The sequence below is a fragment of the Prionailurus viverrinus genome, chromosome D3 (assembly GCF_022837055.1).
Source record: "Prionailurus viverrinus isolate Anna chromosome D3, UM_Priviv_1.0, whole genome shotgun sequence".
Taxonomy (NCBI): Eukaryota; Metazoa; Chordata; class Mammalia; order Carnivora; family Felidae; genus Prionailurus; species Prionailurus viverrinus.
This window is the reverse complement of record NC_062572.1, coordinates 42424644-42444546: the sequence shown is the minus strand read 5'-3', so window position 1 is coordinate 42444546 and position 19903 is coordinate 42424644. Positions and strand designations below refer to the sequence as shown.

The following is a 19903-nucleotide window of genomic DNA, read 5'->3' as shown; positions in this document are numbered from 1 at the left end:
TGTATGTATGTATGTATGTTGAGAGAGAGCAAGAGTAGGGGAGGGGCAGAGAGCGAGAGGGAGAGAAAGAATCCCAAGCAGACAGTGCAGAACCCAGGGCGGGGCTCAGTCTCACAAACCATTGGATCATGACCTGAGTTTAAATCAAGAGTTGGACGCTTAACTCACTGAACCACCTAGGCACCCCTAAACAGCATATCTTTGATAAAACCATTTCTCAGGTTTCAGACTGCCACTTTCTTAGACTTTTTTCTGTTTTTCTAGTTTTCTACTAATATACTTAGATTTATTTGTATAACTTGGTGTTTTGTTATTTCTTAAATGTGCCTTTGCTGTCCAGAACAGAGGTGGCAAATTAGTTGTAATGGATCAAATAGTACATATTTTGGCTTTGAGGACCCTAAATTCTTTGTCACAGCTACCTAACTGCTATTCTAGAATGAAAGCAGCCATGGGCAATAAAGTAGTTTGCAGACTCCTTGATCTACAAGATGGAAATTCCATGAATGCAAGCATATTGTTGGTTTTTTTTCACTTTTTTCTAGTGCCTAGGATACAAGAGGTAGTTATTAAGTTTTTGTTGAGTAAATAAAAAAGATATCAGACAGTTTCTTGGTCTTTTTTAGAGAACTCTAATGACTTACTGTCTAATATTCATTATAAATTTACAGTTGCAACATTTTTTAAATTGTGTAATGGGCTCCAAGATATATTGGTTAACCTAAGTCAACAGGAAGTATTTGGTTGTACGTGTGTGTGTGTGTGTGTGTGTGTGTGTGTGTGTGTGTGGTGAATCTCAAGTACATGCATCTCTAAAAATGTGTAATTTGAATTATCACAGTAATTCCTTTTGGTCATCTTATAACCATCCAACTTAAATTTCTCTGATTTTCTAAAATGATAGACTTTTGTGGTGGTTTTGGTATCAGACACATGTATTATATTTAGTTATTATATGTCTTCAGTTTCTTTTTTTTCAAAGTAGAGCTCCCTCCTTTTTTTCTTCATGCCAGTAATTTGCTGACAGAACTCAATCACTTGTAGTGTAGTGGATTTCACAGATTCTGTTTGTTCCTTTGGGATGTCATTTAACTACTTTTCCTATTTGTTCAATTGCCAGAAAACTGGAAGGTAAGCCTAAAAGATTGAATACATTTGGGTTCCTAATATTTTTGTTTTGTAAAGTAAGAATCAGTACTTTATACCTAATCTGAGTTTCTTATGGTATTATATGTTAAGAGGCATATGATACATGATTGTTCCACGTTAAGTGCTGCTAATGGATCATTAAATTCACTTGGCTAATTATAAAGTTCTCTTTCAACCATTATGTAATAGTCTCATCCATTGTTGATTTTGCCTGAATTATTTGGTGAATTAGTTATTACAGGTAATTCTTTTCTGATTTTTTAGTTTCTTCCTAATTTGTTATCCAGACTTCATCTGTGAAGAATTTTATCAGTTAGGTTCATTGGTTTACCTGAAATGCAGCTTTTATAGGAAAGGCAGCAAAAAGTATAATTCTTTTTCTTTAATTACAAATTACCAGTTAAGCATTGTTGCTGTACAATAATGCCTGGTGAGCAGTTTCTGTTTTTTGGTAGTGTTTTTGTGAGTTTGTGGGGTTTTATATATTTAACATTCATTCATTTTGATGTGCCTTCATATTGGCTCTTCTGTCTCCTTGATGTGATCCTTTTTGTCTTTGATGCGAGCTTTCTTGCTTCCTGACTCAAGATATCCTAGAATATTGTTATACATGTTCTACCCTAGACTTGGTTTCAGCCATTACTGCTGGTTCCTTTCTGTGGGGAATGGTGTTTAGAGACCACAATCTGAGTGGTAGAGTTGCTCATTGCCCCCAGGTGAAATTGCTTTTAAGCTTTTTGATAGCTAATCACAAACATTTTTTTGAAAAGAAAAACTGAATTTACATTGACATTTTGGGTTTTTATTGGACTAATTTGACTTTATGCTTTTATTTCATTTCTTTAATGCTGAAAATCCAGATTCCTTAACATTAATGGTTATTTGCTTTATCCTACAATGTATTTCATTTCAAAATAATAATACTAATATAATTACTAACAATAAGACTTGATAAATTGGACTATTTTGCAGCCCTGTCTTTAAAATCTTTCTTTCTGTATAAATAGTAAAAATGATTCTAATGTTACTTGAAATACACTTTTTTTTTTTTTAAATGTTTATTTTTGAGACAGAGAGCATGAACAGGGGAGGAGCAGACAGAGAGAGGGAGACACAGAATCCAAAGCAGGCTCTAGGCTCTGAGCTGTCAGTACAGAGCTCGACGTGGGGCTTGAACTCACGGACCGTGAGATCGTGACCTGAGCTGAAGTTGGACGCTTAACCGACTGAGCCACCCAGGCGCCCCGAAATATACTTTTAAAATGTAGTCAAGTCACCTACTTAATACACATTTTGGTTTTGTTTATGAATTGCTGTATTTTAATGCAATTTCTTGAATTTTTAAGTCATTCACATAATTTCAAAGTCAGAAATAAAACTTCAGAGAAGTTATGTCATCCCTGTACTCTTGTTTCTTCCCTCTTTACGTAATGATTTTATTAGTTTTTGGCTTATCTTTCCTGTGTTTCGTGCTATAATACTGAGCAAGAATGTATTTATATTTCTGTCTTTTCCTTTAAAAAAAGGTAGTATGTTTGATATATATGCTTTTACTCCTTTCCCATAACAATAGGTCACTAGGTCTTAGCGATTATTCTGTATAAATATAGTATTTTAATCTTGAAAACTCTTAAGGAAAATTATTTTTAATATCAAAAAATTATCTCTGTTTTTTTGTATCAATCTTATTTACAAGATATATTTTTAAGAAATAAAGGTGTTTTAATGAGCTAATTTTCATTATGCTGTTCACTTGCATAGGATAACTTTAGATCTTTTGATGAAGTTTTAAAACAATTTTAAAATGTACAACAAATAAAGATATTTGATACCAGTGTGACATTTCATATTCATGTTCTGTTTTCAGTTTCTCAAGGTATAAATGTTTTGTTTTTTCTTTTATTAAGCTTCAAATGGAAATAAAGAAATCATTTCACATATTAGTCAACATGGAGGAAAATGGCCTTACTGGTTTAAAAAAATGGGTGAGTTATTATTCTGAATGTTAAAAATTATGTCAGTATTATGTTGACTTGATTTTTAATTTCTTCTTAATTTGTCCAGAAAATATTCAAAAGTTGGGGAATTATACATTGAAATTACAAGTTGTATTGAATGAAAGTAATGCAGACACGTATGCAGGAAGACCGCTACCATCAAAAGCAATTAAATTTTCTGTTAAAGGTAAGTGAAATACCAGTATATAACTACATATTATGCTGAAGGTGGCATTTTAAATAAAGGGGGAATAGATAAATAATTCAGTAAAAGATGTTTGGCCAGTTGTATAATCATCATTATCTCAAAATGACTTTATAGGGGTGCCTAGGTGGCTTAGTCAGTTAAGTGTCCAACTCAAAATTTCAGCTCAGGTCATGATCTCCCCACCATGAGATTGAGCCCCGCATTGGGCTCCATGCTGGGCGTGGAGCCTGCTTGAGATCTCCTCTGCCTCTGCCTCTCCCCCTCTTGCACTAGCTCTCAAAAAAATAAATAAAGGGGCGCCTGGGTGGCACAGTCCGTTAAGCGTCCGACTTCAGCCAGGTCACGATCTCGCGGTCTGGGAGTTCGAGCCCCACGTCAGGCTCTGGGCTGATGGCTCAGAGCCTGGAGCCTGTTTCCAATTCTGTGTCTCCCTCTCTCTCTGCCCCTCCCCCGTTCATGCTCTGTCTCTCTCTGTCCCAAAAATAAATAAACGTTGAAAAAAAAAAAATTAAAAAAATAAATAAAATGGCTCTATAATTCTGCTTCATAATCATTTCTTTTAAGGTTTTTACTTAAATTTCAGTTTGAATATACAGTGACTATACAGCGTAAAATTGTTCCAGGTACACAGTTTAGTGATTCAACACTTCCGTACAACACTCAGTACTCATTTTGACAAGTGTACTCCTTAATCCCCATCACCTATTTAACCCATCCTCCACCACCTTTCCTTCTAGTAACCGTCAGTTTGTTTTCTATAGTTAAGAGTCTGTTTCTTGGTTTGCCTCTTTTTTTCCCTTGTGCTTGTTTATTTTGTTTCTTAATTTCCACATATGAATGAAATCATATGGTATTCATCTTTCTTCTGATTTATTTGGCTTAGCATAATACTCTCTAGCTCTGTGTCATTGCAAATTCATAATGATATTTCTTTAAAATTTTTGAAGTCCTCATTGTTTTCTTCTGTTGTTGCTGATAACATCTAAAGCTATTCAGATTCCTGACCTTTGCTTGTGAGCCTCTCTGCCCCTCACCCCAACCCCAGTCTTGCCTCTTCTCTGTCCCCCAGCTGTTTGGAGAATCTTTTTTTTGTTCTAGTTTCTGAAGTTTTAAATTCTAGGAATTTTTCTTGAATTACTTTGATTTCCTACTCTGTTTTCCACGTTATCTAATATTAAGACAGTAGACCTCTTCACTGGTGTATTAATATTCTTTTTTCTACTTTTCATTTCTTATTCTACTATATTATGGGAAATTCCTTCAACACGATATTCTACCCTTTCTATTGAATTTTTCCTTTATGCTGTCATTTTTTATTCTCTGTTCCCTATTCAAAGCATTGTCTGCCTACTTCATATATTCAGTGATTCTCGGAGGGTATCAATAACAGTGGTGGTCTTTTTTGAAGCATTTAAACTTCATTCATAGTCATTTTCCTCCATGGTTTTGTTTTTGTTTTAAATGTTTCCCCTTTTAGAATAGATGATCTCTTACACGACTAGTGATTTGCTTACACTTAACGACAGGACATTTGAAAGTTTTTAGTTCATTTGGGGGAGATTATGAGAATTTTTAGGTTTTCTTTTTTTGACTGTTCAGATTCCCCAGAGTAGAGCCTTCCAGTCTCCTGGTAGGTGGGTAAATACCTGGCTGCCAGCATTTTGGGAGCAAGCTGGGGAAGACTGTTGGGGTTCTCACACCTATCTAATCTTTCACTTGCTATTTTCAGCAGACTGTGACACATTTAATAGTGCTTTGCCCCTTACTTCTTAACCCTACTCTTTTATCTTCCTCAGAGAATTAGCCATCTGTTGGTGGGGATGAGGAAGACAATTGACTGGTTTTGTGTATTGAGGAGTAGGGATTTGGGGAACTCTTTCTTTAAACAGACTTCAGCAGGTCTTTTTCATTCCGGTTTCATTCCAACATACCATCCCTGAGACTTTTGGGTATCCTGTAGTGTGAATTAGATTGGTTCTCTGCTTGCTTTGTTGATAATTGAGGGTTTGATGTTCTTGGGTCTTTCCGTTAAGTCAGTTACACTTAACACATATGGAGAACCCGTATGGTCTCCAGTTTCAAAACCTATTGCTATTGTATATTTTGTTTTCGTAGTTTTAGACCTCTGTAAAAAAAAATCTCTGAATAAAATCTCTGTAGTGCCATTATTATGGGATTTTTGGAGAGAGCTGATTTAAGTGCCTGTGATCACCTTACCTTCTTTAATCAATCAATAGGGCCACCATAGAAATTGTTCCTTTGTGTACGTACAGATCTACCACATTGTTTTAAGAGCTGTGGAACACATTCCATAGATGGACATGCTATAGTTGAAGTAGTTTTCTATTGATGAACATTTTGGTTGTTTCCTATTTTTTGGCTATTACAAACCATGTTTCTATATGGGGAAAAATTTATGCTGCTTTGTGTACATGTGCTAGAAGTTCTGTAGCGTGGACACCAAAAAGTAGAATTGCAAAACTGATACGTATATGCCTTAATGTTTAAATACATTACTGTCAAATTGCCCTTCCTAAAGGTTGTGCCAAGGTACCCTCACCAGCAGACTATGAAAGTTCCAGTTTTCCTGTGCCGATTCCTGGCTGACCTCTGTATTTATCCTACTTGGTGGTTAAATTGTTTAATTATTAGGTTGTGCACCTCTTCTTGCCTTTCTTGGGCTGTGTCATCTGTGAAAGCCTGTTTGTTTGCTGTGCCCATTTTAATAGTTTAAAGCTGTGGTTCTCAAATTTTGGCTTTGTATTTTAATTACCTGGAGAACTTATTAAGACACAGACTGTGGGGCATCACTCCCAGAATTTCTGACTCAGTAGGATTGAGTGAACCCTAGAATATGCGTTTCTAATAATTTCCCAAGGGATGGCTGAAACCATTAGACTAGAGACCACACTTTAAGAACAGCTGGTGGGGTGCCTGGGTGGCTCAGTCGGTTAAGCGGCTGACTTCGGCTCAGGTCATGATCTCGCAGTCCGTGAGTTCGAGCCCCGCGTCAGGCTCTCTGCTGACAGCTCAGAGTCTGGAGCCTGTTTCAGGTTGTCTCCCTCTCTGACCCTCCCTCGTTCATGCTCTGTCTCACAAATAAATAGACGTTTAAAAAAAAAAAAAAAGCTGGTTTATAGGAGGTTTTTATGTATTTGGGATTTTAAACCTTTGTTGGATATGTTGTAAATATTTTATCATATAAAGCATCTCTTTTAACTTTGTTCATTATAACTAATAAAATGTATTTTGCTAAATATATTCTTTCATAGCTCCTGAGTACAGTAATCCCTCTTGTGTGCAGCAGAAATGTTGCAGTACCACAACCAGTGAATCCCTTGAAATTGCAGATAGTAACAAATCATATTATGTACTGTTTTTTCCTATGTATACCTACCTATAATAAAGTATCATTTATAATTTAGGGGCAGTAAGAGATTATATAAGAGTAAGAGATTGTTGTAACAATGAAATAGAACATTTATAAAAATATACAGTAATAGAAATTACTTTCTTTCTTAAAAAATCTTATACTACTTTACTCACTCTTCTTGTGTTGATGTGAGATGATAAAATGCCTGTGTGATGAGGTGATAAAATGCCTGTGATGAGATGAATTGTAACATAGCTTTAGGCTACTATTGACTTTCTGAAACTATGTCAGAGGTGGAATCATCTGCCTCCGCACTACAGTTAACCACTGACGAGGAGGGATATTGTGTTTTGCCTTAGTTTCTCCTATGATAAGGTTATAAAGTTTTTCTTCATTATATTCTAATAATTTTGTAGAATTTATATATAGTGAGATAAATATCTGACTCTTCCCATGAGGCTTATAGGTATAATTTATGTAGGGGAGCCTGGATGGCTCAGTCCGTTGAGCTTCTGACTCTTGGTTTCGGTTTGGGTCATGATCTCATGGTTCGCGAGTTCCAGCACAGAGCCTGCTTGGAATTCTCTCTCTCTCTCTCTCTCTCTCTCTCTCTCTCTCTCTCTGTTTCTCCCTCTCTCTGTCTCTCCCTCTCTCTGTCTCCTCCCCCCCCAGTGTCTCTCAAAATGAATAAATAAATTTTTAAAAACACTAGATTTAATTTATATGTTTTTCACAGATTTAAAATGCCATCTTTGTCATAATTTAATATCCTGTATATAAAATATGGCTGTTTCTGACCTATGAATTTGCTTCTCATGTTTACTTTTTTTTTTTTTTTTTTTTTTTTTAAAGAGGGTAAACCAGAGAAGTTTTCATTTGGTCTTATGGATCCTCCTTTTCGTGTTGGAGTCCCATTCAATATCCCTCTGGAGTTTCAGGATGAATTTGGTCATACTAGTCAACTAGGAAATGATATTCAGCCAGTTTTTGAAGCAAGGTAATTTGAAGGATCACTTTGCATATGATTTTTCATATTTACTAAGCATTTAGTCTTTTTTTTTTAGCTTAAATTATTTGTGTGTGTTTAACATTAGATTTATCATTTAGAGTGTATAGTATATTTTATAATATCTGGGGGATTTATTTACTCCCAGGCTATGCTTTGTGACTACAGTGTCATTATAAATTGCTTTAGTTTTGACAAATTATTGTTAAAGTTGTTCAAGTGAAAGTGATAGCTCTGTCTTACTCCATTTTATTCTGCAAGTATGAAAGAAAGTTAATGCTACTTAAACTTAGTGTTATTGCTTACTCTAGAAGGTTTTTAACCTGGTAATACAGTTTTGGGTTTTTGTTTTTTTTTTTTAAACTATAGCCATAAAGTTTATGGTTTCCATGGAAATTTGAGCCTTTCCTTAGAATTTTCCTCTATGTAATAGTTCTTTAGTGTTGTGATTGGCTTACAATAAGAAATCAGAAACTTAACTATGATTGAGGATGTTCATTATTTTCCATTCTCTCTTTTTAAGGTGCTTTGGGAGAAACTCTTGTTCATTCTCAAGAGCATGAATACTAATTGTTTCTTTTTTGCATTAGCTGCCAAATTTGTCTTTTTGAGCCCACTTGTTACATATGTTTTCTTCTCTTGTGTCTGTACTTTTTTCCCTTTGTGTTGTAATCGTTCACTCTTAATCATCTGAGCATGTGCTATGTTGTAGGCATTTGTAGCTAGACATATGGAAGTGAATAAGGACATAGTATTTGCCTTCTAGAAGCTCACATGGTTAAGTTCTTGAAAAACAATATATGGTTATAAAAAATACTCAAAATGAGTTTTTTAGCTTTATGTTCTCTTAAGGTGCAAAAACTGATTCTTGTCTTTTGACATACTGCATTCAATTGAATATTAAATGGTAATGGAAAAGTTGAACACTTAAATGTGTTTGTTTAAAAATAAAACACTTAAAAGTATATCCCTTCTAGTCACAAATAGAAAATATTAGTGCCTTATTTTGTACCTATTATTGATTATAATTCTATCCTATCCTTATAAGGGTATTCTTACATAAGAACTCTCTGTCACATGTGCATGTGTATTTATATTTGGAGTTTTCAACTTAGTGAAAAAAAAATCCTTACTAAAAAAAAATGTGAATTTATCTTCAACCAAGATCATTTTCTGAGTGGGTTTCTTTTTTTTTTTTTTCAGTGTTACATTAATTAAAAAAAATCATACATATAATTTAAAGAATCAAATAGTATGTTAAGGCTTATTATTAAAAAAAAGGGCAGTTTCTTTTCTCTCTGCCCTCTCTATTCCACCCACAACTCACTTCTCAGAGAACCATTTTCAACTTTCTTACTTGAATCTGTTCGTAACTACTGCCACATACCTACATTTTGAATTGCTATTCTTCATTGTTCAGTTGTAGGCATTATTGCTTGATTTACAGCTGTAGATAAAGATATCCTCTTGTTGCCACTTCAGTTACAGATAAGCTTCCTTCCTATTCCTGTATTCCTCAGTAAAGTTTATATTGTGGCTTGATTGGTATTTAGTGCTGGCTGTGTTGCAATTATGTAGATACTAGTCACTTTATTGTACAACTTTGTTACTTTTTTCCTTGGATAAATTTATTACAAATTAAACCCTATGCTCTCTGCCAAATTGTCTCATATCCTCTTAAGATGTTTTAAGTGCATAGATGATCTATCAGTTTCATATTTTTGGAGACATCTCTCTTGGAGCTTGTGATGTGCTCAAGTCTATACTGATTATGTTTATGCTTGTTATAGTTGACATTCTGTTATCTTCCTTCACCTTCATCTTAGCAATTCCCTTTGTCCTCTGTGTTGAGGAAATAAAATTAAAAACAAAACCTACCCCTCAACCTAGAAAACTTCTTCATAAAGGTAGAAGAGAAAACAGTTTCATTATTGACTGAACATTAAACCAAAATGTCATAATTATCATAGGCAATCGGATAAAGAGATTGCAAAGACTGAAGAAAACCTTACTCCTTTATGTGGATAAGTGGCTATAACTTATATATTCATGTTTTAAAGATGAAATAACTAAGTTTACCACTGGCTGTAGGATTTGCAATTTGGAGTCAGGTGACTGGAAGTTAGGCTCAGAAAACTGGGAGATAGGGATTTTTACCTTTTTTTGATGAGTACACTGCAGAGAGTTGTCTTTCGGGTCCTTGAGGAAACATTCCTGAATTGTGAGACTGTTAAGTAGCTTATTTTACTTAGCATTTACTTTTTCATGGCTCTCCAGTTTTTTAGAAGCTTCTCTTGCTGAAACACATCCTTCACTAGGTTCCTCTGAAGGAGTACCTGTGAGAGACAGTTATTTCTCAAAAATGTCTCTATTCTACTTGATTGTATTGAAAGTTGGGCACTATTTTCCTCAAAATTACGAAAGCATTGGGGCGCCTGGGTGGCTCAGTTGGTTAAGTGTTTGACTTCAGCTCAGGTCATGATCTCACGGCTTGTGAGTTTGAGCCCCGCATTGGGCTCTGTGCTGACAGCTCAGAGCCTGGAGCCTGTTTTGGATTCTGTGTCTCCCTCTCTCTCTCTGCCTCTTCCCTGCTTGTGTTCTCTCTCTTTCTCTCTCTCTCTCTCTCAAAAATAAACATTTAAAAAATTATTAAAAAATTATGAAGGCATTGCTCTATTTTTGCTTTTTAGCTTCTGCTGTTGATAAATTTAAACTTAGTTTTACTTTCATTTTTGTGTTTTCTGTGTATTTTTTCTGAAAGCTTATAGGATCTACTTTTAATTCTCAACATGGCAAAATTTTACAGTAATACATCTTTGCATAGGTCTCTACATTATTTGAAGTACTTTTGTCTGCTTTCCATCATCGCTGTTTTTTCTTTCTGGTAACCTTATGTTTTGGTAATGAACATTCTGGACTGCTTCTCTGATTTTCCCAATTTTTCTGTTTTTCTTATTTTTGTGTTTCTGCTTTCCTTTCTGACAGATTTTTTTCAACTTTACAACATTTCCATTGAATTTTTCCTTTCTGCTTTTCTTTTAAAAAAGATGATTTATTTATTTTGAGAGAGAGAGGAGAAAGAGAATCCCAAGCAGGCTCCATGCTGTCAGCACAGAGCCCGATGTGGAGTTTGAACCCGCGAACCCTGAGATCATAATCTGAGCCAAAATCAAGAGTCAGACGCTTAACAGAACCACTCAGGCAATCCTCCTTTCTGCTTTATTTTTAATTGCCAAGAGTTTTCTTGGTTCCCTGAAATTTTTTTTTTTTTGTAGATCTTGTTTTGTAAATGTAATACATTTTTTCATTGATAAATGATGGTTTGTTTTTTTTTAAAGTTTATATGCACAGAAAATCTGTTTCTCCAAGTTGCTTTTTGTTTGTTGGTTTTTTATCTCTTCAGATACCTGGTAGTCTTTGGTTTTCTGCTTATAACTGAATGACTAAAGTGTAGATAAGGAAACAATGTGGGAGAAACTGTTGACTATGAACTCCACTATAGGATGATATATCTGTAATGCTTTATTGGGGGAAAATCCTGTTGTATCTTCAGGTCTTTTTCTTGGGCTAGGCAGTTTTCTCAAATATTTAGTCTCTTGCCTGGAGGGGAGTGGTTTGGCTGTCCAGGTTCCTAGCCAGTCCAGGAACAGGGCTGGGATGGGAATAGGGATGGGAAGGTCTCAGCATCCTTATACATTTATTCAGGATTACTCCTATACTTTTTAGTATTTTATCCTAACTTTTGCTTTATCTACCCTCCCACACCCCCATGTAGAGATTCTCTGTTTTAGCCTTGTCAGAGATTAATCTTCCAGTCATCTGCCACAGGCCAAGAGGGGAGATCTGGGGATCCAAATTTTCATCAATCTTTTTTTTCCACCTTTCTCTTACCGGCCCCAGAGCTGTACATAGAAATTCTGGGTCATAGTTTGTTTTCTAGGCTTTTCCATTGCTATTTTAAGGTTACTTTTTTTTTTCTTTAAGGTTAAGTTTTCTTGAGGGACTACTAAGTCCTGTATTCTAGGAGATGAGTTTTATTGTCCTTGTCTCTTTTTCATTTCCTTCCTTTGCTTAGCCTTTTAACAGTAAACAAAAGAAATCCTTTTGTTCTCAAAGTAGAGATTTAAGAGATAGTGAAAGCAGATGTGTATGTTTAATATCCATTTCTCCCAAGGAGTCTATTTTATCTTACATGTCACTTTACAGCTTTTTTTGAACAAGGCATGTTATTTAATTTTTATAACTTATTCACTAATACCTGTAAATATTTGAATTCCATTTTTCAGAAAACTTAGGCTTTTTTCTGCCTTTTCCTTTTCTTCCTTCACCTTACCCCTTGACAAGAGTAAAATGTTTACAACGTAAGGACCTACATGTGGTCAAAGATGATTTAGGGAATCTCAGGTATATATTCTAACAAAGTTACATCATAAGACTATACTTGATTATTTGGACTTTATCTAAAATTGCTATTGAGTTTAATAAGTGCCAGATGGGGCATCTCGGTGGCTCAGTTGATTGAGTGTCCGGCTCTTGCTGCCGGCTCAGGTCATGATCCCAGGATTGTGGGATTGAGCCCTGCATTGGTCTCTGTGCTGACAGCATGAAACCAGCTTGGGATTCTCTCTCTCCCTCTCTCTGTGCCCCTCCCCTGTTCACTCTTGTGCTCATGTGTGTGCGCTCTCTCTCTCTGTCTCAAAATAAACTTCAAAATATATATACGTGTGTGTGTGTATGTGTGTGTGTGTATAATTCCACAAATTTTCTAACATCTCACTGGGTGAAAGATTTGAAAAAAATACATGGCAAAGTCTGAAGATGTCCCTAATAGGGACAGGTGGCCTATTTGTATATTTCCTTTTCTTAGACCTGGTCTAGCATTTGTTGATTTCCTGCTTTGTATCTTATTCAATAAATGATGTTTTACATTTTATAATTTATCATTTATAGGGTATGGCCCAGTGCTATCACTTATGGATCATTTATTTTATGTTTATTTTTGAGAAAGAGCGCATGCAGGGGAGGGGCAGAGAGAGGGAGACACAGAATCTGAAGCAGGCTCCAGGCTCTGAGCTGTCAGCACCCCCTGATGTGAGCCTTGAGCTCAAACTGCGAAATCATGACCTGAGCTGAAGTCAGACTGACTGAGCCACCCAGGCCACCCAGGCGCGCCGGATCATTTTTCTTTATAAAAGAAGTTTTGGGGAATTTTCTTTGGTTGAATTATTCCATTTTTTTAAAATAATATTTTTTTATTTTTTATTTTTTTTTATTTTTTATTTTTTTTTTTTAAATTTTTTTTTTCAACGTTTATTTATTTTTTGGGGGACAGAGAGAGACAGAGCATGAACGGGGGAGGGGCAGAGAGAGAGGGAGACACAGAATCCGAAACAGGCTCCAGGCTCTGAGCCATCAGCCCAGAGCCCGACGCGGGGCTCGAACTCACGGACCGCGAGATCGTGACCTGGCTGAAGTCGGACGCTTAACCGACTGCGCCATCCAGGCGCCCCTAAAATAATATTTTATTAAAAAAGTGAATTAGACATGAGAATGGTACATGAGCAAGTAACACATTTGTAGCTTCCTTTGGTGAGTTATGGAGGGGAAGTTAAAAAAAAATTTATGTTTTCCAGTGGTTTATCTTTGCATTATGAAGAAATAACCAAAGGACCAAATTGTGTAATTCGAGGTGTTACAGCTAGGGGCCCTGTAAACTCTTGTCAAGGCAAGGTAAGCATTGTACTGAAATATTATAATACATGTTTATTTCTTTTGTCATAGAAATGAAATGGAAAATTTCAAATTGGATAACATATATTTGTGACAGGATGACAATATGGTGTTCCTAAGAATTAGGAATATTTCACTGAACTTTTACATCTCTAAGGAAAACTAGCATGTTTGCCTTTGTTTAACAGTAAATTAGATATTTTTCAGCTGTCTTCATATTCATTCCAGTCTTCCAATATTCAAAGTCATTTTTTCAACAGTGACCCAGTACTATGTTTCTTTTTTCTCTTCAACTTTTTAGAACACAAAAGTATGAGAAACTTTAGCTCACATTTATGAACGTATTGGGTTTGGTATTTGGACTAAAGCAAAGTGGTTGAGGAGGGATAAGGTTAGGAAAGTAAAAAATACAAATTCCAATAAGGTAATTTTTCAATCAGGTATATAAAGCAGCTAGTAGATTTACATGACAAAAGGGATTACTATGGCTAATAACAAGTAATACATAGCCTTTTTTCACTGCATCATTAACTTACAATATGTATTTAAAATTTTTCTGTCAAAATGGTGTTTAAAATAGAGCATGTGAATGTCTTTAAATACTGTATGCTGTACTGTATTGTTTAGTCAAATTAAAGGTCAAGTTCTGTACATCTTTTGGAATTCAGAGTTTTCTGGAAGAAGAACTTGAAAATCAGGGAAATTTGACTTTAGTAAGATAAGCTTACTAAAAAAACTAAAATGATTTCTAGGTTTTTATAATCTTTTTTGAAATAACTTTATATTTACAGAAGAGTTGGAAATACAGTATAGAGAGTTTGCATATGCTCTTTACCCAGTTAGTTTCCTTTATTAGTCTTATATAGTCAGCATTTATCCATTCTAAGAAATTAACATTGCTACAATACTAGTAACAAAACTGTAAACTTTATTCACATTTTACCAGTTTTTTTGTTTTGTTTTGTTTTTACTAATAACTAGTGTTTCAATCCAGGATCTAATCTAGAGTACTACATTGCATTTAGAGATTTCTAGATTTTTGGTATTTTACACTTCACTATTTTCTGTATTTTTTGTAATCCCCATCTTGATTCTGATTATTCAAAGGTTATTCCTTTTGAATTAGAAGAAGCTGGTATCTCTAAGGGAGTAATAGAAGTTAATTTTTTTGACCTTTATTTCTTACATACATAAATGATAATTTTAGTATAAATTTACTGAATAGATTTCTGTAATGTTATGGAAATGAAAAGCAAAAGTCAGAATTGAGATGATAAACTACTGAGCTATTTAGGACTTGGATTTAATTAAAGTAATTTTTTTCAACAGAATTTTAATTTGAAGGTTATTCTGCCGGGTTTAAAAGAAGACACACAGATTTTAAAAATTAGATTACTACCAGGTAATGTTTTAAGAAATACTCCTAATAATCACCTTTAAAAGAATATTCCTATTATAAAATACAATGATGAGATGGTTTTTGGTTTGGTTATGGTATAAGTCTTGAAAATAATTTGAATGTGAAACAAATCACTGACAGAAATGACTAATAGAACAAAAAAGGAAAACCTTTAGGAAGACATTATTAAAGCTCTGAAGTAATTGGGAGAAAGGGAATATTGAAAATGTATTAGGGAACCACTCTTAGAAATATACTAATTAGGCTTATATTAGAGCCGGACCTGTCTTTATCTTTTCTGATATAACTGTAAATGTTTCATTTTTTAAAAAAGAAAAGTTTTTCATGAATTTATGTTGTTATTTTGATAATGATTTAGCAACTTGATAATGAAGTTACCTTAAAGTAACAGGGTAGGAAATGCTGGCTAATTTGAGGGGCAGTCTGTCCTAGGTTCAAGATAATACATTCTGGTATTAGCCCTTCTGGGTTTGAATCTAAGCTCTGTAATTTATGAGTTAGGTAAAGTTGTCTTATACCACAGTTTTCTCAAGTATAAAATGAGACATCTACTTTCTCATGGTTGTTATGAGGATTAAATGAGTTAATATAGGCAACCCTCACTTTGCAAGATTTTTTGGTAACTGAATGGAGGACACAGTTCCAATATATATGAGTTCTCACTAACACAGTACTGTGCAAAGTGAGATGTGCTTGTAAAATACCTACAATAGTGATTGGTATGTCAGTTTTAGCTCTGTTTTATTAATAATAGTATTATCATATCTTTGTTCACATGACTCTGTACCATTTATTTAAAAAAATTTTTTTTAACATATATTTATTTTTGAGAGACAATGAGAGGCAGAGCATGAGCAGGGGAGGGGGAGAGAGAGAGAGGAAGACACAGAATCTGAAGCAGACTCCAGGCTCTGAGCTGTTTGTTAGCACAGAGCCTGACACGGGGCATGACCTCACAAACTATGAGGCCATGACCTGAGCTGAAGTTGGATGTTCAACCGACTGAGCCACCCAGGTGCCCCACTTTGTACCATTTTTGGATGTGAAAAAAACATGTTAGCTACAACCTTGTACAAATTCAAATAGTTTGATGCTTCCCTCAAGCATAAATTGATGAAGATGTTTAAATTAGCACATTGGTAGAAGTATAAGAATAAAATTGTTGGAGTACCTGCCTAGCTCATTTGGAAGAGCATATGGCTCTCGATCAAGGTTGTAAGTTTGAGCACTATGTTCAGTGTACAGATTACATGCACGCACACACATTTTTAAAAAAAATATTAAACGCTAAATAAACGCTTGCAATCCTTTTATTTTAGAGGTTAGCTAAAAAGTATAGATTTGAGTAGTGAAATCCTTAGTAACCAGATGGTGTGGCATTATTTTTGAATTTGACAATGAAATTGTGAAGGAAAAAGTAGCATGGTATGATAATGGTCAAGAGGTTTCAAATTACTTAGAACATAAACCTGAGCCTGCTGCTTACTAGTCATGTGACCTGGACAAGATACTTAATCTCTCTGGATTCCAGTTTTCTCATTTATAAAATGAGGATAATATATTGCCCTTTTCATTAAGATTATTGTGAAGATTATGAGAATAGTGCTTAAAACTTAACACACTGCATGGCATATAGTAAAAAGTAAAAAATGTTGCTAACATTAGTGTTTTTCGTAACTGTTCTCTGTGAATTTTTGTTACCAGCATTTATCATAAATTGTATTTAAAAACATCAATGTTTAAGGAGCACATCAAATCATCTTGGTATAGTAGTGTGAACCCTCTTTGATCTAAGAGGAAACTTGTAGCTTGCTTGTAACATCAGAGTAGTGGACAAACAAGTAAATTATCTGGTTATATCTTTACATAAACTAATCCTTTGAATACTGTTAACCTAAAATGTGTTTTTTTCTTAATATGTTTTTGAGAAACTAATCATTGCGTAAAGTTAAAGTGAGTAAAAGTATTTTTTAAAAATTCTTGAACATTTTTTTTCCAGGATCTCTTTAAGGTTTTACACCTGTAGGTAATTTCTAGCATTAGTTATTGTGTTATAGCTTGTTGCATAAAACTAAGTCTAGACCTCAAATATATACGTGAGACAACTCTGATCATTCATAGAGTCTATACATTTTGGTGATAGAAATGGTTAAACATGGATATTGCTTATTTTTTTCTTGTCATTTTTAAGATCTTAAAACTTGAAATGTTACAAGTTGTTGTTGTTTCAGTATTTCAGTCTTAGAAACTTGAATCTGTATTTCATTATGTAATTTTCTGGTAGGTCCCCCTCATCGATTGAAAGTGAAACCTGATTCTGAAATTTTAGTTATAGAAAATGGAACAGCTTTCCCATTTCAGGTAGAAGTTCTGGATGAATCAGACAATATAACAACACAACCAAAATTGATTGTTCATTGTAAGGTAAGTTACTGTAGGGTAAGAAGAATATGTAGATTTTATTTTGAGTCCTATGGTAGTCAGTGGACTTGACTGTCTCTTGTACCTACTTTATAGTGAGACTTAAATTGTATTTAGGCCTTTAATGATTATTCCATGGAGAAATTTGTGGGTATCTCATTGCCTATACTTTCAGCATCTGTAAGCCAGTAAAGGTGTTAACTGTATCAAGTTTCATAAAGAATTTTGTAGACAAAACATTTTTGTTTTGTCTATAAATGGACCCATCCTTTCTTGGTCCATTCCCCTCAGTTTAGATGAAGTATTTAATTTATGGGTAGAATGATCTTTCAGGGTTAGGGATGGGTAGACAAATGAAAATAAGTTAAAATTTAAAAAAAGGCACAAAAAGAAAAGGAAAACCCAAATAGGTAAAATTTAAAAAAAGAATAGTGTTTGAGGAAGTTGGTGTTTCAGAAGACATAAATTTTAGTTAGAATTATAGAAAATTACTCTTTTCATTTAGCAGTTGTCTAGAGTATCAGTGAATTCTGTTTCACTTTTTCCAATTTATAGCCAGAAATAGTAGCTGTATTTGAAATTATTTGAAAATTTAAATAATAGTTCTTGAATAATTTGGTACATTTGATTGGGGTCTTACAATTATTTTGTATGTTTTCAATAGTTTTTCGGGGCTCCAAACCTTCCAGTCTACGTTGTAGACTGCAGCAGTTCTGGAACCAGTATTTTAACAGGATCTGCAATTCAAGTGCAGAACATTAAAAAAGACCAGACTCTGAAAGCAAAAATTGAAATACCTGTAAGTTGTTATTGTTATTCATTGATATTATGTTGTTTTCATACAAATATTTTTCACAGCTTTATAATATTTTAAGTAATATTTGACACATAAAAATGAGGTATTTGTGGTTCTTTTAGCTAAGGTGAAGAAAAAGGCAATGTGAAATGGTATAGTGAGTAACATTTTGTATTAGTAATTTTGATTAAAGCTTTTGTAATATCTATGGCTATTGATTACATATTCCTAAAATTAATTTTTTTATTCTATTAAAATGTATTTATGTGTCAGTTTTATTTTTTTGTTTCTTATAGTTAACACTTGTTTCTTAGAAAGTTTGGTAAACAACCAGTGAAGGACATATAAATAATTCATATGTATAATTTTAAAAATAAATACATGGTTACTATTTTCAAGTAGAGTTTTGTGGTAATGTACTAATAGGATACTTGTTACTGGATGGATATACATCATGGCTGTAGGTGAAGCCAGCCTGGAGAGGGCCAGCAACTGACCTCCTAAGGTTGCAAAATGAGACAACAGATATTTAAGTTAAATATTTCAGTGTGATTTCTCCATTATTGGTATTGTAGATGATGAGTAATCTAACCAATTGATTAACTGATGCTTTTCTACTCATTATACATCAATTAACATATCTTGAGTCACAAAAGGGTAAAATACGACTGTGTTGTTTTCACTAGAATGAGATGGCTCGTTACTTCATTCCTCTTCTTTACAAGCTGATTATATTGATAACCTTCAAATAACTGTTACGCAGTTTTTTAAATTCAGTAATGTGGGCAGCAGGCTTTTGAGCATACTATCTTACAATCGATCAGGAAGAAGAGACTTGGAGTTTGGGAGGAATCTGGGTTTGGGAGCAAAGAGTAACAAACATTAGGAATTACATAAATACTGTAGAACAGCAGCAGGCAGAAGATCAAGAATCTAGATCAGATATGCAATTAGAAAATGTTATCCAAAGGCAGTAACTCTTGAGTTTGAATCAAGTAAATGCAATATGCTTATAGTAGAGATGTATTTGTTATTTCCCTGATAATTCTGTAAGGTAGGAATTTTATATATATCATCATTCATTTGATTGGGCTTTGATAGGAATGACTACAACTGGATGAGGAAGGAGAAATGGGCTAAATAAGATTGTAAAAGTATTTTAGGCTTACTTTGAATTTTGTATATCCTGTGGAATGCACTATGACCTAGATTATGAAATAATGAATGTAATGTTTTAATTTTTTATGCCTTTAAAATCAGTTTAGTGTAATCCAGTTTATCTCTACTGATATGTGGAAAATTGTTGTGCCCATAATGTAAATGTGCCAGCTTAGCCTTCATGGCGTCTAGAGTTCTCATTTAGCTATAAATAACATTATTCACTCACTTAGTTTCAGTGTATTCAATGTATTCAATGTATTGCTTCAATATAAATAGTGTATTTTATGGCAACTATTTTCTGATTTTATGGGAAGTTACTAATTTCATACATTTTTATTCTTATTAATAGACGATAGTCACCAAATCTGTCATGTGATTACAAATAAGGGAGAGCGAATCTTTTTAAATCCAAATATGCTAGTTTTTGGCTTTAAGAATGTGGCCACTGTCATTATTTATAACTTGATGGTATAAAATAGGAATTATTAATGGTATAGTGTGATCTTAATGCCAAAACTTATGGATATTAACAGTGTATAAGATGATCTTCCATAATATTGGACATAAATTCTTAAGCAATGTAGAAGACTCACCACTGAAGCCCAAAAATAGGTTTTCAAAAAGTGCAGATGTCATTTAGTA

The 19903-nt window shown here is 34.1% G+C and overlaps 1 protein-coding gene across 1 annotated transcript in view; it reads left to right on the top strand.

The window, feature by feature from the left end:
* The window catches only part of SMCHD1 (structural maintenance of chromosomes flexible hinge domain containing 1), a 162082-nt gene that overhangs the window by 49546 nt on the left and 92633 nt on the right, over positions 1-19903 (top strand). Inside the window, exons 18-24 of the mRNA XM_047827631.1 lie at positions 3057-3134; positions 3214-3333; positions 7580-7724; positions 13367-13463; positions 14793-14865; positions 17168-17307; positions 17969-18103. Of these exons, the coding sequence (XP_047683587.1) occupies positions 3057-3134; positions 3214-3333; positions 7580-7724; positions 13367-13463; positions 14793-14865; positions 17168-17307; positions 17969-18103 (788 nt within the window). The remainder of the gene's footprint in view (positions 1-3056; positions 3135-3213; positions 3334-7579; positions 7725-13366; positions 13464-14792; positions 14866-17167; positions 17308-17968; positions 18104-19903) is intronic.